At 41.2% G+C, this 22,284-nt stretch overlaps 1 protein-coding gene across 3 annotated transcripts in view; it reads left to right on the top strand.

The window, feature by feature from the left end:
• The window catches only part of MTFR1L (mitochondrial fission regulator 1 like), a 29,864-nt gene that overhangs the window by 4,979 nt on the left and 2,601 nt on the right, over nt 1–22,284 (top strand). The window contains exons 3-8 of one of the 3 annotated variants that reach the window (XM_088140934.1): nt 4,049–4,163; nt 5,527–5,626; nt 8,997–9,101; nt 10,991–11,100; nt 11,784–11,995; nt 13,577–13,889. In XM_088140934.1, coding sequence (XP_087997060.1) covers nt 5,612–5,626; nt 8,997–9,101; nt 10,991–11,100; nt 11,784–11,995; nt 13,577–13,889 — 755 coding nt within the window. In that variant the 5' untranslated portion in view covers nt 4,049–4,163; nt 5,527–5,611. Of the gene's footprint in view, nt 1–4,029; nt 4,164–5,526; nt 5,627–8,996; nt 9,102–10,990; nt 11,101–11,783; nt 11,996–13,576; nt 13,890–22,284 lie in introns of those variants that run through there. The other 2 variants (XM_088140933.1, XM_007443343.4) reach the window with 2 other exon arrangements.

Here is a 22,284-nt window from a genome sequence, read left to right as displayed (position 1 = left end):
GCATATTGAGTGCAGCACTTTAACACCATCATCTTTTAGTATTTTAAATAACTCAGCTGGAATACTGTCATCTCCACTAGCTTTGTTGTTAGCAATGCTTCCTAAGGCCCGCTTGACTTCACTCTCTAGGATGTCTGGCTCAAGGTCAGTGATCACACCAGCGTGGACATCAGGGACATTAAGATCTTTCTTGTATAGTTCTTCTGTGTATTCTTGCCACCTCTTCTTAATCTCTTCTGCTTCTGTTAGGTCCCTGCCTTTTTGTCCTTTATCATGCCCATCTTTGCACTAAACGTTCCTTTCATATCTCCAATTTTCTTGTAGAGATCTCTAGTCTTCCCCATTCTATTGTTTTCCTCAATTTCTTTGCATTGTTCATTTAAGAAGGCCTTCTTATCTCTCCTTGCTATTCTCTGGAAATCTGCATTCAGTTGCTTATATCTTTCCCTTTCGCCCTTGCTTTTCGCATTCCTTCTTTCCACAGCTATTTGTAAAGCCTCATCAGACAGCCATTTTGCTTTCTTGCATTTCTTTTTCTTTGGGATGGTTTTAGTTGCTGCCTCCTGTACAATGTTACGGACCTCCGTCCATAGTTCTTCAGGCACTCTGTCTACCAAATCTAATCCTCTAAATCTATTCATCACCTTCACTGTGTACTCACAAGGAATATGATCTAAGTCATACCTGAGTGGTCTAGTGGTTTTCCCTACATTCTTCAATTTAAGCCTAAATTTTGCAGTAAGAAGCTCATGATCTGAGCCACAGTCAGCTCCTGGTCTTGTTTTTGCTGTCTGTATAGAGCTTCTCCATCTTTGGCTGCAAAGTATATAATCAATCTGGTTTCGGTATTGACCATCTGGTGATGTCCATGTGTAAAGTCGTCTCTTGTGTTGTTGGAAAAGAGTGTTTGCTATGACTAGCTTGTTCTCTTGACAGAACTCTATTAGCCTTTGCCCTGCTTCATTTTGTACTCCAAGGCCAAACTTGCCTGTTATTCCGATTACTCCTTGACTTCCTACTTTAGCATTCCAATCCCCTATGATGAAAAGGACATCTTTTTGGTGCTAGTTCTAGAAGGTGTTGTAGGTCTTCATAGAAGCGGTCAACTTCAGCTTCTTCAGCATCAGTGGTTGGGGCATAGACCTGGATGACTGTGATATTGAATGGTTTGCCTTGGATACGCACTGAGATCATTCTGTCGTTTTTGAGGTTGTACCCCATTACTGCCTTTCCCACTCTCTTATTGACTATGAGTGCAACTCCATTTCTTCTAAGGGTTTCTTGCCCACAGTAGTAGATATAATGGTCACCCGAATTAAATTCACCCATTCCCGTCCATTTCAGTTCGCTGATTCCCAAGATGTCGACGTTCAATCTTGTCATCTCATGTTTGACCACATCCAGCTTGCCTTGGTTCATAGATCTTACATTCCAGGTACCTATACAATATTGTTCTTTACAGCATCGGACCTTCTTTTTGCTTCCAGATACATCCACAGCTGAACGTCCTTTCGGCTTTGGCCCAGCCGCTTCACTCTTTCTGGAGCTACTTGGAAATGCCCTCCGCTCTTCCCCAGTAGCATATTGGACACCTTCCGACCTGAGGGGCTCATCTTCCGGCATCATATCTTTTAGCCTTTTAACATTGTCCATGGGGTTTTCTTGGCAAGGATACTGGAGTGGGTTGCCATTTCCTTCTCCAGTGGACCACATTTTGTCAGAACTCTCTGTCATGACCTGTCCGTCTTGGGTGGCCCTGCACGGTATAGCTCATGGCTTCACTGAGTTATGCAAGCCCCTTCGCCACGACAAGGCAGTGATCCATGAAGTGGTTATATGTGGACTTTTGAAAAAAAATCATTTTTTCCTTTGATTTTTAGGGAAGCTTATACAATATTACTGGACCAATGTTGATTTCTGTAAAAATTGGTACTGGAACACAAAGCTATAGTTTTCCGTTCCATACACCTCCAGAAAGATACCTTAGCCTTATATTATCAGTGTAAGCTGAGTAAAACACAAGTGCCTTATTTTGTTCCAGCTAAATCAGCCGCTGAGTTATCTTGAGCATAAGCTTTTAATCGCTGCTGTGCATTTTTGCTGCTGATCTTGTTAAATCCCTCTTTGACTTCCCTCTTCCTCCACAGAGCTCCACTTTGGGCATAGGGACCCGGGTCTGCATTCTACATGACATGTGAACTAAGGATAGATAAGCGCTGACTCTATTTATGCCTCTGTCTAAGTGACTTGTCAAGAAACTTTTGCTATCAGGAATAGTTATCCTGGGCTGGCTGACAATGATACCAGGAACAGCACATGTGTTGACCTTGGCTTTGTGTAGAGATAGCGACTGGAGCAGGGTTTCTCAACCTTGGCAACTTTAAGACGCATGGACTTCAACTCCCAGAATTCCCCAGCCAGCATATGTTGAAGTCCACACATCTTAAAGTTGCCAAGGTTGAGAAACCCTGGATTGGAGGCTTAGCTTTGTAGGACATGTCAGATAATTACATTGCTTTCTTTTTTCTGAAGGTTGTCATGACTAACAGGAACTATAGGAATTTGGCCTAAGAGAACAGGAGATCTTACTAAGACTTAATTGGCTAGCTTAATGTTCTACTTAAACCTGATGTTTATTTCTTTTCCTCTTCGTTTGTTTTTCCCCCTTGCGAACTTCTACGCTACAATTGCTAGCACTTGATATCTGTTTCTTTTCTTTGATCCTTATTATTTTCCTTATGACCCAAATTGTTTCAGGTTTTTCCGAGAGAGCTTCCTCTTCACTCCTCTTCTCTTTTTTTCTCATTAATATAGCTTATTTTTCCTTTTAATTTATATGTCTTTTTATTCTTTCCAGTTCAGTGGAATGTTTGTGGGGGGGGAGAAACAACATAAAGGAGCTTGGGACACGCGCTCTCTCTCTCTCTCTCCATTAGCAGGATAACTTTCCAAAAGCTGAATAGAGCAGGACCAAATCTAGTGTGGGAAGAAACTATCAAAAGAAGATTGAGTTTAGAAACATCAGCTTGTCGCTAAGAAGAAAAACATTCCAGAAAAAAAACATTCCAGTGTATCCTGATGAGAAAGGCAATTGGGCAGCTGCTTGCAATGTTGCCAACTCCTCCATTCTAAGCCCGCCTCCTTCCTGGTCACGTGACCCAGAGCATTGTTGTTGTTAAGGGGCTAGAAAGAATTCCAGGAGCCACTTTCTGAGTGCTCTTCCTACCTCGCTTTAAGTCTTGCGTGACACAAGGTTGTTGACCTATTTTATTTTAAACTTTGGAATAGCACAAGAGAAAACTTTATAAATAATGACAGTATTACTACTTCCTACAACACTTGCGCAGAATGCTTTACTGTCTTAACGTTTTTTAGGTCAGTTTTCCCCATGGAGGCTGAGAGGTTTGGAAATTATAGCTCTAGCACATTGGGTAGGTACCCAGATTGGGAAAGAATGTTCCCTTTTTAAACACGGGAGTCTAAGATTGTCAGCTCCTCGCTGATTTGTTGGCTGTATTAGCGTTTGAACCTATAATAATTGCATCATTAAGTCTCTTTGCTCAGAACTAGGCAATGTTGCATTTGCAAAGTCTTCTGGAAAGAACCAGGGAGTTAAATGGTCTCTGTATGTTCTGCTTTGTTGCTCATTTACGTAGGATGTGTACTGCAGTACTAATTTTTCACAGCAGTTGTTGATTTGAGATTAGAGTGCTCATGCTTTGCAGTTATCCCAAGAAACCAGATGAGAGATTATATTTGGAAAGCTGACTGTGTTTTCAAAGCCAAACTGAGAGATGTCCATAAAGCAGTGAAACTTGGTCAATTTAAGAGTCCTTGTCACATATTTGGGGGTTATCAGCTGTCTTATCTGGTTGGTTTTAGGAACCAGATAATTGCATCACAAAGTCAGGTGACTAAGAAGGGAAACGAAAGCGTAACATGTTTTTATAGAACAGAGTCAGTACTTCTTAGCATTTTATTTCACACAAACAGCATTTGTTCATTTTCCTATACTATAAATAAGGTGGTTTATGTTATTATTCAGCAGAACAATCCAAAACTGGAATGGTCACTGATCTGTTCTGTGGATACCTTTGGTGAATGGGATGTCACTCCACAGATCTTCCATTATGAGGAAAAGCTGAGCTCCTTCTGATTATTTGGTAAGTTCCATATTTAGGTGGGAAGAGAATGCCAAGAAATGAAATAACTTTATTGTGGTCATTAACCAGCACAAGAGAATGCCAGGATATGTGTCATGTTTGCAGAAGCTCCCTGATATCTTTGGGGTAGGGGGAAGGATCCTTTCATCCTCTGGACAAAGAATGGCCTAGCTGAAGAATGGCTTTGTAATTGTCCTTGTCCTTGGAAGAAATCCACTTCCAGCCTGGCTGGGGGATTCTGGGAGTTGGAGTCCACCCATCTTCAAGTTGCTAAGATTGAGAAGCACTGGTCTAGATCTAACAAAATTAGGTGCTCACAGGATTGGTGGCCTTTGTCAAAATGATGAAAACAGCATTACACTGCAAGCCTTGTCCTTTCATAGAGACAGGCAGTGTCGCCTACAGAAGGGGCAGAATTTAAAGGCACGATGCTACTTTTATTCACCGGATCCCCCTCTCTGGCAAAGGCCTCTGGACTAAAACAATGAAGTTGCATCAGATCTGCTCTGTTGCTCTTCTTTTGAGGATGCTAATAGTCTTATTACCAGTTGCAATTCATCCCATGCTTGGTCGTTGGATTTCAGCAAGTAGAGAATGAAATCTGCAGAGTTGGAAAAAGAAACTCAGAAATGGCCCCCTCCAGCTGAGCTGCACCTTTATAGCAAGTGCGTTGCCTCTCATTCATAACTTGGTGAATTAATAGGTATTTGGCAAACTTTTAATTCTCTTACGAGTGATATTTTCCAGGTGATAACAAAGGAATGCATGCTAAAGCTTTAAACTGAAGGTTTACTTAGTGGATTGAAGCATTTTTTATGAGAAGTTAAAGAAATCTTAATTGTAGCTACAAGGGAATATTCTCTTTCACTTCAATCAGTACATATTAATGACAGTTTCCAACAGAAATAAGTGAAAAATGACAGGTAAAAGTGGCAAAAGACGTGCTTGGAGAAACTGCCGGTCTGTGTCTTAGTCCTGCATTTTGCTTTAATTTGTGTTCCTTATTTTCAGCAATAAAGTAGCTGCCCTCTTATCAGGCTGGAGAGTGGCATAGCCCTCATCAATCAAGGGACTTGTCATACTGCTTGAAAGTTATCCTAATAGTTGTGTAATTGAGCAGTGAAGCAGATTATCAAGGGAATTTGTGTAATTGAGAGGCTGCGTAAGTGTCTATGAGGAATATCTTTTGTAGAGTACAAGGAACTGCCTTTTCTGTTTTGCACCATTCAGCCATTCCAACAGCATCATTAAAGGCCTTCTCCCAGGTCTTGCTACCTTCTTTAAATTTAATGAAACAACTGTGGAATCTGCATTTATCCGAGTAAATAATCTGTGTTCATAACAACTCAATCATTTCCTTTAGGAATGAAATACTATGAGGCTTATATATAATTCCTGGAGCTTCAGTTTTTTCCTGTGAGTTACTTATATTTCTTGTATGGGCAGAGATGGAAGCTGAATCAGTAAGTACCTGATTGTTTCCTTTGAGAATATACCCTTATGGATTGCTTATTATTTATGTTATTTATACTTTCAGAAATTTATAAGGCCACACACCTCTATGACAACTGTGGGTGGTGTAAAGTAAAAACAGATACAGAAACATTAAAATGAAAAGAACCCCCAAACGCCATAAGAAAAGCAACCATTAAAAGACAAATTAGCCTGTTCTTCCAGATGTATTGCTTTAGAGAATGTCAGTCTCTAAGTCTGACAGTGGGTAGAATTCTCCTAAACCAAGTCATTATTTTGAAAATTAAAGATGTATAAAGCCTTGTTTTTGTGTTCAGTGTATGTTTGGCACGATGAAGCTGAGGCCTGAAGCTTCAAGCCTGCCATAGACAGTTTTCAAAGACTAAGCAAAAAAAGAAAAAAAGTATCTACATGTGAAAGAGGGTGAAAAGCTGTGCAAGCACTTACTGAATGGGTAACAGACTGTGTCCCTCATTGCCAAAGTAGTCAGTTCCCTGCTTTATTACTTTATTTATTTGATTGGATAATTGATTGGTTGATTGATTGATTGATTATATGCCATCAAGGCAGTGTAGACTCATAGTGACTACATCAGTTAGATTTTCTCCAGGACAATCTGTCCCTCTCCTGGCCCTTCAGGTCTTACAGTGGCGAGTCCATCATTGTGGGAATTGAGTCCATCCACTTTGCTGCTGGTCATTCTCCTCTTCTCTTTCCTTCCACCTTTCCCAGCATTATAAACTTCTCCGCAGAGCTGGGTCTTCACATAATATGTCCAAAGTATGATATAATATGTGCCTGCACATTTGTGCCTCGAGTGAGAACTCTGGGTTGATGTGTTTGATGATCCATTTGCTCTGTGCACTTGTTTAATCATAGGAGCACCATCACGCCAGAGCTGGAGAAATGTAAATAGCTAACTCTGGGTATCTGGGTTAACTTCTCCCATGCCTTGAATGTTTTAGATTCTGCTCCAAACCGTTCTTTATCCCAGGATCTCTCACCTCCTTAAGACTACTGGATAGCTACAGCCAGTTTGGAGGGGGGGAAAAAGACACCAATTAGACTGTAGAAGGCGCAATTGTCAATCCAGTATCTGATTACACTGGGCAAGGTGGGAGCCAGTTTGGAACTGAGCAAACATGCCCTGCACTCCAGTCTTCAAAATGAGTGGATTTCTTCCCCCCTCCCGCTTTATGATCCGGGCAAGCCCTAAGGTCCTTCATCCCCCCTAGCTGCCTAACAGCTTGAGCCTTCTCCCTAGTGAGATTTAATACCTTGCCTTCAGTGTTGCTGACAAGGGATAGAACAGCATCCAGGTCAGGACCAGGGTGACTTTGAGCGAGTCCCATGTGTTGTTGTGCTGCCCTTTCCACACAGGCTGGCATTCAGACCTAATTCCACTCCCCGCTGCTAAATTGTTCTTGCAGGTCAAACAAGGAAATGTGTTATTTCTTTCGGCTGACAAACATGTATGCAGAAACCTCTGGAAACATAGCTAAGTTCTGTGCTGTTGCCAGTTACCATTTGGAGAGAAACTGTTTAGGTTCCCCAACTTCAGTCGGTTCAATTTGTTTATTGCTTTGACCATGGGTCACGATAAAAACTCCCCAAATTCACACGCCCTCCTCCCACACCACTGATAATTGTGACTTGTTTCACATTTATCTCTATTTTTATAACTGTCAGTGGTTTATGTTTTATATTGTACATATATATATATGCTAATTTCAGAAGTTAATTTCTTTTTATGATGCTGGTTTATGACCATAATAAACTGTAATTGTCATTCTCAAGTGAGATTTCAAAAGTGAGATTGTTCCATTATGATCACCATATGAGTTGGCTCTGGAATTTTTTTATTTAAGATTGTACCATTGTACAGGATCCTCAGTGGCATACCCAAGCCATGTGTTGAAAAAGGTTGCCAACCTGCAAGGTTACAGAAACTATTAATCTTCCTATGATGGAGGCAGAGTTCTCTTCTTGATTCACTTGACATAATAATTATTTTTGTTTTGACAAAAACGAAATGCTGATGTTTTCCAATTTCCAGAACAAATTCCTTCTTCTTGGCAATTCATATCCTAGCAAAGCATTAGGAAAGAGAACTAGGGCTAAAATTTATAGGGGGGGGTTAGGACATTTTTAATGCATGTTTCTGTTTTAATTATTTATGGATTTTAGCCATTGTTGGAGGGATTGGTGTCTTTTCCTTTTTTGTTATTGTGAGCCGCCCAGAGTCACCTGTTGGGGGACATGGGCGGCATACAAGTTTAATAATTAATAAATAAATAAATAAATAAATAAAAAACCAACCCTATCACTTGTTCAGTTTAAGATTCAAGAGCAGCTCTAGAATTGTGGATAGGCCTTTTTCCAATTCCCATATTGTCTTTATTCTTGCATCAGTTAGTCAGTTTGGTGTATACAGTCTACATACTAAAGTTCTGAAAATGAAATTTGATGTCTCGTTTTTAAAGAAAAGTTCCACAGCCTTTAGACACTAATAAACTGCCTGCAGAATAACTGTTTAAAATGATCAGGCACAAACTGACCCATAGCTGAAGCCCCAGTGTGCATTGGAGGTATTTATAAAACCAGTTGTTTACAAATTTCTTAGTACATTATAAAGATAAATTCCTTTTAAAGAGAACTATCGTAGACCAGCAAGTAAAGTTAATATTTTGGATCAATATACATTCCATGATGTTGCTTGATAATATTAATTAATTAAACTGTATCAAGGCTGCTATCTTTAAAATGTTTATCATTTTCAATTGTTTGCTTTGTATTTTTCTGACTCCTCAAATAATTCATGTTGTGTTTATACAACAGGCTAGACTAAAAAGTGGTTGAGTAGGTCATCAAAAGTGGTTTGCTGTGTTAGCCCTTTGCTTAATTTGATGAACTACAGTTTAACGAATCAGGGTTGTAGTGGCTTGCTGTGACCTGCTGACAGAACGAGGCTTCATAGTACTGTTGTGACTAGGATATGTAGTATGTACATATCCAGCAAGATAGATTTAGGGTGCAAAGTTTTGCAACAGTCGGAAAGTTCATTTCACATTACCCATTAGTATCCCAACAACTAACATATAAGCAACAGAAAAGAATTTATGAGTTGTTTGAGCAAACAAGAGCAAGAATACAAGTAACTCAAGTTCCATTGAGGAGTTTATCCAAAATTTTGGATGGTTCTCCCTCTGTTCTGTGATGACAGTAAACTCAGCTACAAGTGCCCAGCAAATTCTAAATTTATATTTAATTCTCTCTTGCATGAAACCAAAGAGGCAGTTTTTAGAACTACTCCTTATCTGCTGGACGAATAATTTCATTTAATATTGTATTGGTCCTCAGACAATACCGATTTGGCAGAACAAACCCTGTGGTTCATCACGCAGTTTTGTGAGAAGAATTGGGACAAACCTTCCTTTAAAACCATGTCCTAGGGCTTCCTTCCAGGTAAAATTGTGTATTTCTGCCACTTTCAGGGGAGGAATGATTCTGTTCAGTTCTATTCAGTTGTGAGTTTGGGGTTAAAACAAATGTTTTTAACTGATAAAAGGTTATTTAATATTTACTAATATTTTTACAACTTTTTTTGGAAGTCTTTACTCTGTTTATTCCATAGCTTTCAGATTCTGTAGAAGGCTATTAGAAGAAAGGCAGTGTACCTGCTAAAAAGCTCTCTTTATTGACTTTAGAACATGTTTTTTGGTACTTAATGTAGAAGTATTTGCACAAGGTAATTTACAGCCCGGTTTTACATGCATTCAGGAGATTAGTACAAACAAATAAGATTGCTGTCTTCAGAATCAAGTGTATTACTTACAATAAACATCAGATATGAAATCTCAAAGGCTTACTTTGATGATGGAATAAATTATACAAAACCAGAAGCCAACCCAGCCATTCCAGCATTCTAAACAAAATGATCCACTAGTAATCACCAAATCTTCAATGTTGGTACATATTCTACAAGAGGAGAAAACCCGTTATCTGTCACACCTCAGATGGCATCCACTGACCTTCGAAACTAAATGCCATTTTTAAGCCTGGAATCTTAGGAGATCACTCTTAAAATGTCAGCGTTCTCATATTTCCTGGGATCACAGGAATGAGAAAATGGAGCTTGTGTGAGACTTAACAATCTGAAAAGATCACATGTGATTGTTAAACATTTCATGGGGGTGGGGGCCGGTGCCTTAAATGGTTGCCAACCCCTGCTTCTTCCAAGTGAGGACCTGTATCTTTGCTGAACCTCACTTTTGTTATAGTTCTGTTGTGGCTCCAGGATCCATTTATGTGCACAATACTTGCATAAGAGTTGCCTCTCCAGCTGCAGCAAAGTTTTCAGAAAAATAATTGTCTTACCTCTTCCTCATCGTTTACATCACTATAGGCTTCAGAGGTCGTGGGTTATATGAAGCGGCTTTTCTAGCTTCTGGGCAAAGCACACATGCTAGGAGGTTTTGATGCATAGTGTACAAACACCATCCTTGCTTAGCCTCGTGTGCAGAATACCTGCTATGGGCTCAAGTCTGTAGGTTTCATGATTGTTTCCAGCCTCAGAAGAACTGAGTGCCTCCTTTTCAGCACATTTTTGCAAATTAGCCATGGTCCGTAAATGACCTTCACCCTTGCTGCCGCTCCTGCGGAAATTGCCCACACCTGATTTTCTCTAACAGCAAAGCTGCTGCCATCATGCTGACAGAAACAGTTGAAACCGGAGAGCTAGCTCGTTCTCAAGGGAAATTTGGACTTTTGCAAAAGAACAACGAATTTATTATAGTCACAAAGACCAGCAAAGCAAACACAATAAGCGCCCCTCTTCCCCACCCCCCAAGAATCAGTCAAAATATGGGCATTCTCAGTCAGCATCAGCAAATACTTGTGATCATTTAGAAAAAGCAGGCACTGAGTGACAGTTGAGTTGCTTCAGCCTGTATCAGCTTATTGCCTGGGTTTGCAAATTTGGTGTGCTCTTTCCAGATGTTTTCAACTGCAACTCCTATACGGTAGCTAGCACGGCCAGTGTCAGGGATTACAAGATCCCCTAGCTTACAATATCTAAGAAAGGCATGACCAGCTGGAATCCAGAACAAGAGACTGCCTGATTGAGGGGTGAGGATATGCCTGTTTCAGATTATGCTTCTTTTCTAGGCTCACAAGGTGTTGGTTTTCTGCATCCTTCCCTAACTTGGCAGATGTAACTTCTACAATTCCTAGCCAACATGGGCCCAAAGATGAAGCAGGAATTATTTACAGAGTGAAGACCTTCCGCAGAACAGTGCGACAAATTTGTGCTGAACTAGCTAATGAGGTTTGTGTCCTGCTCTTCTCTCCTCCAGACACTACCAGACATTTCTGATTTCTATTTCAATGACACCCCCCCGGTCCCCACTCTGGCAGATGTTGCCTGGATTGCTTCTGATGATGAAGAAACATATGCTAGAGTCAGGTATGTTCCTTCTCCTTTTCATCTTCTACCCTTTTGACTTTTTCTCCTAAAGAGTTAAGGCAGGGTCAGTTTAAGTTTCTTTCTCACGTGATGATCTTGTCGTAGGCTTAAACTGTGTTTTTGTAATTGCCGTTGCATAGCTTCTCCATCTTCGTGGTCTCTTATAATTGGACAGCCAAAGGATCTTGGGCAGGATCAGAGATGACTGTGTGCTTTCATCTGGTTCACTGGGACTGTCCAGCAGTCCGTATTCTGAGAGCAAGACATGATTCTGAGAGATGATGGGTGCACATATATGCCCCATTGGGACCACCTTCACCAGATGTGTCTTTGTCCAGAGTCACCCAGCAGATGCAGAGGCCAGGAAGATATGTTGTTGCTTTAAGGCATTCCCAGCTGGTGCTTTGTGTGCATCTAGAGCAGTGTTTCTCAACCTTGGCAACTTTAAGATGTGTGGACTTCAACTCCCAGAATTCCCCAGCCAGCATGGCTGGCTGGGGAATTCTGGGAATTGAAGTCCACACATCTTAAAGTTGCCAAGGTTGAGAAACACTGATCTAGAGGCTCTGTGAAGCACATTTTGCCCTTTGAATAGGACCCATTGCACAGCCCTTCAATTCAGGCTAGCTGTTTCTTGTCGATTAGGGCCAGTTTTACTGAAATGTGGGATTCTGGACTTCTAGGACAGACACCCGTCCACTGAAGCACAAATGGAAACCCACCCCACTCTTCGTTATTCAGCGGAATGCTTCTGTCCCAAATTTGAGGAAGCAGGAAGAAAAGTTGCTGGCTCTGAAGAAACCCTGTTTACCTGCCTTGAGTCGAACCACAGAACTCCAGGAAGAATTGAGTCACCTGAGGAGTCAGATCGCTAAAATTGTCGCTGGAGATTCAGGTAAAAGCCCAGCATCCCAATAGCGAAGGCGCCGTGCAAAAAAATAAAACCAAGCCGAAATATCCACACTTTATGAAATATATGACATGAATACCTGCGGGAGTAGGTGTACTTTGAAAATTATTACTGTTTCTGCAAGCAGAAGTAGCAGGTAGCATATCTTGAGCCTAGCTTGAGCATTTGGTAGCAAATTTGAAGAACTAGCTTGGATATACAAAACATGTATATCCCATGTTCCCACGTACTTGCCGCAAGAACTCGTGTAAACTTAGGTGGCTTATCTTTTAAATGAGATTTGATCAAGGGCAGGCTTTCTCTCTTTGGGACAGAATGTCATGTCCATTGCGGAACATCTGGGCCTGAAGTGTGCTACAAGTTATCTCACTTCCTTTCTCCCATTTGTTGTGTTGAACAGGCCTGTTTCACCCCTGCTTCCTCTTTTGTAACTTAAGAACCAATTTACTGTATCCCACTACTTTAGTTTACCAAGAGGTGGGATTCAGTGGGATCACCCTTTCATAATTTATGAACTGCTGTCGTGTTTACGCTCTTTTATGGTCTCTCTCCTCTTTGGGGAGTCTGCAGAATAACTAGGCCTGGAATAATCACAGCAGCCTTGTTGTTTAACAACTTACCTAGTGGCTGTTGGTGATGAGAGGCCCTGTGCAGGCACATGAGTGGGCTGGCAGAGCAGAGACGATGCCGTGTCCCTTTCTTGCCAGTCTGTTTGGTTCCTATGCTGACTTACCTGCCTCTGAGGCCAACACCCATACCGAAGCTATTAAACCCCTGTTAGTTAATCACATTACTGCCCTCTTAAGATCTCAAATATGCACTGAAACTGGGGTTTAACGTACAACCTGCTTATCCATTTGAAAGCAGAAAAGCTGGAAGAATGGGGAAATAACTAGCAGATTTAGTGCAGCTATAACAGTTACAGTATTGCAAACCAGTGTCTGATTCTGGAGCCTGTTCTTAAGGTTAGGTATTAACACTTAATTCTGGTTAACAAAAGCTATCATAGTTAAAGCAAAAGGTCCTGGAACCTTCTGAATATAACACAGTGGCTCTTGGTCCTTCTCCTCTGATGCCTGTTTGAGAGCTTGCTTCTGAAAAGGCTTGCAACGTGTTGCCCTTCAAGGCTGAAAAGCAGGATTTTCTGGTTCCAAAAATTATTACAAAATATTTTTTCATTCTTGTGTAGAGGCTGTTAAAACAAGCCTGTGAGAAAAAGCTGCTTCTGGCATGAGAAGCAGGCAGGCCTAGTTCTTACTGAAAAAAAGAATAACCTCTGGGGGTGGTGTTTTATGTCTCTGCCTGTCTGGGGCTGATAACTAGATGACATGGAAGCCTTTCTGTTTAGGAGTTGCTGGTTGTAACAGGAAAGTGTGGGATGGAAGTTACAGACCCTTATGTTGCATTATTGGAAGTTGTTGAGTCCCGGTGGGGGAAAAGGGGTTATAATGCTTTTGGTGAGGATGTCAACCAAGGTAAGTGGTTAACACAGGTTCTACTACAAGAATAAAACCCCTAATATGGCAGCCAGTTCATATCTCCTTATATTGTTCTTTTTTTTTCCAGCTTCCTCTTCATTAACTCCCGAGTTATTATCTCCAGGAAGTTCAAATGTGTCTTCTCCCTTACCCTGCTTTGGACCCTCATTCCAGTCTACAACTTCCTTTGTCATTAGTGATATCACAGAGGAGGAGGCTGACTTAGAAAGTCCTGAACTTCCATCTGTTTCCATGCTTTGTTCTGCAACCTCTGAATGTTGCAAAGCTGACCCGAAGGATTCTGACGACGACGACTCAGTGTCTCTCTCAAAGGCCAGTAGTTTTGCAGATATGATGGGCATTCTTAAAGACATTCATAGAATGAAACAGAACAAAGACTCGTAAGTACTTCTTTTTTTTTCCAATTTGTTTTGCTTTGTATAAAATGATTTCTGGCCTCTGCAAATGCAACATCTAAGGATTCATGCTAAAATATTTTTGCTGCAATCCCACAAGAAAGCAAGCAGTCACAAAACACAGTTTGGAAATGTTTTCTTTAGCTGGGTCTCATGATTGTGGTGCAAATATGTCCATCAAAGTTACTGGCTAACATCCATACATACCTATTTTTGTCATGTGTTATCTCTGAGGGAACAAACAGCACAATCACCTAAGGAAATTCTTAGTTCTCTTAGATTGCCAATGGACTGTGGCTGCTTCCTTGCAATTCTAAACTGTGATGCCCATTGGGACTACTGTGGCCATAGAAACTTTGGGCCTTATAATCTCTCTGTGGTCCTGATAATGTTGGGTGTGTGTTTGGGGGGGGGGGTCTTAAAACATTTTTGAGAATAAATGGATTACAGGGCCCCAGGCTCCAAAGCCATTTGTACTTCCACAAGGTTTCTGAGTCTGGAGGACATCCTTAAGGAGTATAAATTATTAGCATTATTATTAATAATAATTAATAATTGTTTGTTTGCTCAATTTACATAGCCACCCATCTCGTATACATGACTCTGGGTAGCTCACAGAGTTAAAACCGCACAGAAAAAACCCCACCAAAAATAACTAAAATCATAACAAAAGATTAAAACATTAAAGCAATAAAAACATTAAAAACATAATCTGTGGGAGAGTGCTCAATTTCCATAACAATACAGTCACTTTGCAGGCTCCATACCCAAGTTACTGGGTCCCCAGGCTAGATGGCAAAGCCATGTCTTTGGGCCCTTCCGGGAGGCCAGCAAGATTGGGGCCAGTCTAACCGCAGAGGGAATAACGTTCCAAAGGGCGGGTGCTATGGCAGAAAAGGCTCTCCTCCTGGGTCCTGACGAGGACAGGACCTGTAACGTGCCACAGAACATGCCCCTTCTGCCAGACCTGATGGGATGGGTAGAGGTAATCTGGGAGAGGCAGTCCCGCAAATGACCCAGCCTCATGCCATGTCGGGCTTTATTGGTCATTGCCAGCACCTTATTAATTACTTATTATTAATAATAAATCTACTAGATTTATTATTAAAATGGGTGTCAGATGAAGTTGAGAGCTTCGTTTTGAAATGTGCAAAGATTGAAAGGGGTTCTCTGTAACATTCACGCAGTTACAGCGGGCCTCTCACGAGTGAGGGGAAAGAAGACACCAAACTGATTCTCCTTTGAGGGGGATGAGAGCGCCCAGACCGGAGTCTGGAAACCTCTTTTATTGAGTACATCAGAGGGCTGGGTTAGTACATCAGAGGGCTGGGTTAATACATCAGAGAGCTGGGTTAAGCATATATACGTCACACTACCTAATACAAGCCCATAACCATATATGATAATACATGAAACACAAGGGATCATGTGCTTCGATTGAGCACGTGACAAGCTGCGGGGGCTTGCCTCCTGAAATTTGAGGCTTTTCCCCAGGTTGTTGCTGGTACTTTTCCATGCTAGCTTCCTTGTTAGCGTACAACTGATTTTACTAGTCTGCACTAACAGAAATGCCTAGCATGTGATGGGGTGTTATAATGCAACAGTTCTCTGGTGGGGAGCATCCTTGAGTGATGCTGTTTTAAGAAGGAGGGTGTTTCACTCGCGTTTGTATGTTTTGTTTTTAGTGCAGTATATCTGTGTGTCTGATGCAGGTGTTTCACTGACCTATCTGAGAGGAGGATATGTGTTTCTCTGAGCATCAGCAGGATTTTTTTTTATTTTTGGTGCTTCCTTGCAGCAAACGTGAAATTTAACCTTTGGGCTCAGGTCAACCCATCTGCCTTATTCTGTTTCTTTATCAAGTTACTTGTCTCTCAGCCTTATTAATTTACCTCCTGATTTTACCTCTTCTCTTATTTGGGTGGGATGTGGGGTCAAAAGAGTGGCATTGCATTTGAAGCTGGGCTGAGTTTAGCTTCTTGTTCAAATTACTTCCCTCTGTGCTTCACCAGTTTTCTGCTTAGTGAGTAGCCACATCCATAAAAGCAGCCATTCTGTTAATAAATACTCATCCCATTTTGGAAGCCATTTTGCAAGGGTGCTTACTAAAATTAAAAATTCCAAGTATGTCCACCAGCCCCCAAATGCTGCTGTGTTGATTGATTGATAATGTACATCAAGTCGTTTTCGACTCCTACTGGCCACGTAGATTTTCTCCATCACAGTCTATCCCCAGCCTGGTCCTTCAAGTCTTCCAATGGTGCACTCATTGCCTCTGTAACTGAGTCCCTCCACCTTGCTGCTGGTCGTCTTCTTCTCTTTCCTTCCACCTTTCCCAGCACTAGAGCCTTCTCCAGAGAGCTGGGTCTTCTCATAATGTGTCCAAAGTAGGATAATTTGACCTTGGTCATTTGTGCTTTGAGTAAGAACTCTGGGTTGATTTAGTGTGTTGACACCTGCTCAAATATGTTCTGCAAAGAAACTTTGATTTTTGTGTAATTTCCACATTTAATATGGACCAAGGATGGTCAGAGGGTTAGAAGCACTGCCTCAGTTTTTGCTATTTGACAGCAGTTTCCTTAGATACTTCTTAACCACCCCTTGAATCACCCACCAAGTGGCTTTCAAGGCATGAATGAACTGACAGCTCTTTGCCGTGTCCTCTCTGAACTTCTATGTTAGGAGGCAACCTGATGTCTCCTCCAGTTCACTTGGGAAATGGCAAGGGATTGTGGATGTTGTAATCCTGGACAATTAGAAGACAGCAGGTTGCCTTTGTGCTTGTTCTAGGTGTATTGTGAAATTATGGGAGCCCAACATACAGTAATGTGCAAAAGTTTTAGGCAGGTGTGAAGAAATGCTGTAAAGTAAGAATGCTTTCAAAAATATATATTGTAATTGTTTATGTTTATCAGTTTACAAAATGCAAAGTGAGTGAACAGAAGAGAAATCCAAATCAAATCAATATTTGGTGTGACCACCCTTTACCTTCAAAACAGCATCAGTTCTTACACTTGCACACTTTGTACACTTGCATAGTCAGGGATCTTGTAGGATTAGAGTCAGGTGTATGATTAACCAATTATACCAGGCAGGTGCTAATGATCATCAATTTCATATGTAGGTTGAAATGCAGTCATTAACTGAAACAGCTGTGTAGGAGGCTTAAAACTGGGTGAGGAACAGCCAAACTCTGCTACTAAGGTGAGGTTGTAGAAGAGTTTCATGTCATAGGTCATGACACCATGGCAAGACTGAGCACAGCAACAAGACACAAGGTAGTTCTACTGCATCAGCAAGGTCTCTCCTGGGCAAAAATTTCAAAGCAGACGGGGGTTTCAAGATGTGCTGTTCAAGCTCTTTTGAAGAAGCACAAAGAAATGGGCAACACTGAAGACCGTAGATGCAGTGGTCAACCAAGGAAACTTAATGCAGCAGATGAAAGACGCATCATGCTTACTTCCCTTCGACATCGGAAGACGTCCATCAGTGCCATCAGCACAGAATTGGTGGAAACCAGTGGGACCCAGGTACACCCATCTACTGTCCGGAGAAGTCTGGCCAGAAGTGGTTTTCATGGAAGAATTGCGGCCAAAAAGCCATACCTCCAAGGTGGAAACAAGGCTAAGTGACTCAACTATGCACGAAAACATAGGAACTGGGGTGCAGAAAAATGGGAGCAGGTGCTCTGGACTGATGAGTCAAAATTTGAAAGATTTGGCTGTAGCAGGAGGCAGTTTGTTTGCCGAAGGGCTGGAGAGCGGTACAATAATGAGTGTCTGCAGACAACAGTGAAGCATGGTGGAGGTTCCTTGCCAGTTTGGGGCTGCATTTCTGCAAATGGAGCTGGAGATTTGGTCAGGATCAATGGTGTCCTCAATGCTGAGAAATACAGGCAGATACTTATCCATCATGTCATACCATCAGGGTGGCGTGTGATTGGCCCCAAATTTATTCTGCAGCAGGACGACGACCCCAAACATACAGCCAGTGTCATTAAGAGCTATCAGCGTCAAGAAGAACAAGGAGTCCTGGAAGTGATGGTTTGGCCCCCACAGAGCCGTGATCTCAACATCATCAAGTCTGTCTGGGATTACATGAAGAGACAGAAAGATTTGAGGCAGCCGACATCCACAGGAGATCTGTGGTTAGTTCTCCAAGATGTTTGGAACAGCCTATCTGCTGAGTTCCTTCAAAAACTGTGTGCAAGTGTTCCTAGAAGAATTGATGCTGTTTTGAAGGCAAAGGGTGGTCACACCAAATATTGATTTGATTTGGGTTTTTCTTCTGCTTGCTCACTTTGCATTTTGTGAATTGATAAACATAAACAATTACAATATATATTTTTGAAAGCATTCTTACTTTACAGCAGTTTTTCACACCTGCCTAAAACTTTTGCACAGTACTGTATCTAGAGGGCATCAGATCCAGCATGGTTTTTCTGTACTGCAATACAATGTTGGAGGCCTGGAGGGAGTGTCTCCTTAGCTATGAAGTTTAATAGATAGTGGTCTCAGTCTTGGGACAATAAATCCATATATGCCAGCCTGAACTCAGAGAAGGAAGGATGTGATTACTGATAACAATGCAATGTGTAATTACACTTGTAAATTGGAATATTTGCCAAATAATGCTGATTCCCCCCCCCCCCCCCAGTACTTTGAAATACATTATTTTTGGTACGTGTTGCCTTTCTGAGAAAAAAAAATCCTCCAGCTCCAAGAAATGTGGGCCATAGGATTCAATTGTTTAAACTGTGGCCCAATTTTAAACTGTTATGGTTTTGTTTAATTTTTTTCTTGAGTAAAATATTGCTAAAGAAACATCCTTCATACAAGAGTGAGAGATTTTAAAAAATCATTGCAATTTTCCTCACTCCTTGCACAATCCAAATACCATAGAGCAATGTCATTTATCAATAAGCAGTAAGATACCATGGAAACATTGAATTAAAGTCTTAATTTATATCATCCTCTTCTGCATCAACTCCCTTTTTTCATGTCCATTTTCCTAAGGAACTAAACAGTATGCAAGAGGAGAGCCACTTTCTCCTCAACACTATTTTGCTTCCAATTTCTGGAAGCCACATTAGGAATAAGGTTTATCCTGCATGCATTTATGGACTGGGGGAAGGAAGAAAAAAAAGCTAAGGGTCATCATTCAGGTAGTCCAAATCCTTATGAAATTCCTTCCCAAAATCAAATTGTGAGCTTATCCCAATCTAATTTTTGGAGGCTTATGTCCATGAACTGTATGTGAATCACTGTGCTTTAATTTCCAGAACAATAGCTAATCCAGATCATAGTATAGCTGCATTCACGCAACACCTGAACCTGGCTCCCAAATTAATCCATTTTCTGAGTCTGTATAACTCATCACACTGCAAGTTAACCAAATGGGTGGAGTTGCCCAATGTGCTGAGCTACACCAACAGAGTTAAAATTAAGCCAGTGTAGTATATGCTATACCAGCTGTTCAGCTTCTGATTGGCCTGGCATACTGATAACCAAGGCACTAAAGTAGTAACTGACTGTTACTTTTCCCCTTCCACACACCTTTCACTGTTATGACACCCTCATGCATGAAGTGAGGATCAAGTCATTTAATGAACAGGATGATAAAAAGAGACCGCTTAACACAGAATGCAGGGGTGTGGATGTGTGTCCTGTTAATGACTACCAAGTTAAAAAGAACATTTGGCTGAATATCATAGCTCTTGGGTTTAGAGTGGTTTTCCTTAGTCCCAGCTTTTGGTCTTCAGAAATGGCCTAGGAAGTAAGAACTTGATAATGCATGGAGCAAAACAGAACTGAAGAAAAGATGGAGTCCTTTGGATGGTTTTCCATTATATTAGAACTTAACATCAATTGTATTTTAAATTCTCCTGCCACCTTTTAATATGCTTATCCATTGGGATTCCCGCTCTCGTCCTCAAGTTAATTAAACCGGTAAACAAAATTACCTGAGTATCAGGGGAAAACTGCATGAAAACTAGAGCTGGAACAGCTGTGAGAAACCTATTAGATGTAAAGAGCTAACATTTAAATATGCTTAATTCCAAATCCCTATGTCAGTCTTTTAATAATGAAATTGATTTTCTGATTACTTTTTTTCCCAGAATCTGAATTTCTATCATATCCCAGAATTTACACCTTTATTTCTAACAACCTGTTGTTGAAATATATGAATTGATGGACATTACATTTTTTTGGATAAGCAGTCTTCTGTTACTAAATTCATACTTACTGTGCTAAGTCTAAAATATTACTTGTATTTGGTGGGAAAACCTTAGAATTTATACACTCTACAGTATTTCCTCTTAGCTTGTTCTCCCTTAATTTATCCTGTGCCTTTTCCATGATACTCTGAATTGAATCACGACATAATGATGTGGCACAAAGAAATTATTCCCTTCATTATAAACTAATATATTTAAGGGAAATGCTTCATATTTTCTTCCTTTCTTCAGGTCACTCTCACTTAGGACTCTGTGTTCACCCAGCATGCTTAACCTGGCTCTGAATTAATTAATTTTCTGAGATTTGGAAATATAGTAAATCATAATCTAACTAAATGGGTTGTGTTCATACAACACCCCACACCCACATAAACAGGCTGAGGTTAACACTAACCAAGCTTAGCTGGAAATGTGAGTGAGACCTCTAGGTCTTTAGCTGATCCGGTTGAACATGTTATAAACACAGCCTAGGTAGAGACCACAGGGAGTCATTTCAAGATGCCCTTGTCATTGTAGTTGCTGGACTAGCTCTTGCTGATTTTCTTTCAGACAACTGCAGTACATTCAGACTTCAACTCCTACTCAGTATTCAAGCCCAGTTGGCCTTGACCCCAAAACAGCAGGGTGTAAACCAAGATCTTCAGAAGGATCTGCTGGGCAGCCATTTTTGAAAAAATGTTGGGGCCTTGAGTTAGTTTTGACTCCTGGCTACTACATGCACAGCTCCATGCAGTTTTCTAGGCAACATTTTCAAGTGGCTTGCCCTTGTCTTCCGAAGGCAAAGGCTGAAAGAGAACAACTGGCTCTAAGTCACCCAGCTGGCTTTGGGCCTAAGGTGGGACTAGAACTCACAGTTTCCTGGTTTCTAGCCTGGTACCTTCACCACTAGACCAAACTGGCTCTCAGAATTGTATAGTTCAGGTTTATTCAGAAGACCCTTTCCAGCAGCCGTTGCCTACATCCTTCAACTACTACAAAAGGAGAGTTTCACATTAGCTTGGTTTGATGTGCTGCCTTCATCCCTGTTAGAAGGGGAATTTCATGGCATTCCTCTGCAAAAAAGTCTATCTGTGCCTGCTTGGGGAGATTGAATTAGTTGGTCATGAGCTTCTCCATTGCCCATTTTATTCAATCCGGAACAGAGATCTCCTTATGCCCTTACTTGTGACAACTCAGCAGAAGACCTTATTGCTAGCCATTTAGCAGATAAGTCATGTTGATCTTCAGGAAACTCATTGTAGTTTGCCATGGGATTATATAGCTTTTTTTGAACCATATGGATGCTTTCATCTTAATGTTTTATGTTTTGATTTTAGAGCAATGTATCTTTTATGGCCACTGACCATAAATAAATATTTATTTTTGGGAGCCCCGGGGGCTTGCTTCAGCCTGATCCAGTGGATCTCTGGGGAAGAGTTGGACTTGGTTGGCCAGACTACACAATTGGCACTGAGGCCCCTTGTGCTGAGCAGCCCCACTCTCCAGGAGCCCCTTCCCACTCATCTTCCACTCCATGGTGGGCAGCACACCTGATTCTTGGAGCAGGGGCAGCAAGGCTTGGCCCGGGATGACGTGGGGAGAGCAGAGATCTCTGCTAGGCAATGAAAGGAAGGCAAGATAGATTGTTTCAGGCAAGGAGGGAGAAGGGAAGGGAAAGCTAACGAGAACAAGCCAAAAGAAATAAATATCTAATCAGGATTTGAACAGCCCTTCGTAGGATGGGGTTTATAGATCATATCATCTTAGCTATGATCTTGAAAAAAATAAACTACCCTGGTAATAAAATCAAATTTGATTGGTTAATGAAAAATGCTGCCAGTTCAGCAGCCAAAGTGTTTTCCAGTATTTTTTTAATTAATAAATTGGTTAATGGGGTTCCATGACACACTTCGTTTTTTACTCACTTTTGTATTGGTGGAAAAGACTTTAATGTTGCGGCTCTCTGGCTAATGAACCAGTCCTAGGCAATGTGAGCCAAAGACCTCTGATCTAGATTAAGTCCTTGTGGCTCTTCTGAGGATCCATTGTGGCCCTGTGGATTGAGATGAGATGCTTCCCATTATTCATTTGTTTCATCCTAGCCTTTTGGAACTACCCTTCCTAGAACCAGCAAGGATGCCTTGACTATTGTTAATCAACCAC

Source organism: Python bivittatus, unplaced genomic scaffold, assembly GCF_059951505.1.
Source record: "Python bivittatus isolate LINGU-HERP-01145 unplaced genomic scaffold, Pbiv_v1 ctg000250_np1212, whole genome shotgun sequence".
In the NCBI taxonomy this organism is placed as follows: domain Eukaryota; kingdom Metazoa; phylum Chordata; class Lepidosauria; order Squamata; family Pythonidae; genus Python; species Python bivittatus.
The sequence above is the reverse complement of the archived record's forward strand: the minus strand, read 5'-3'. Positions and strand labels throughout refer to the sequence as shown.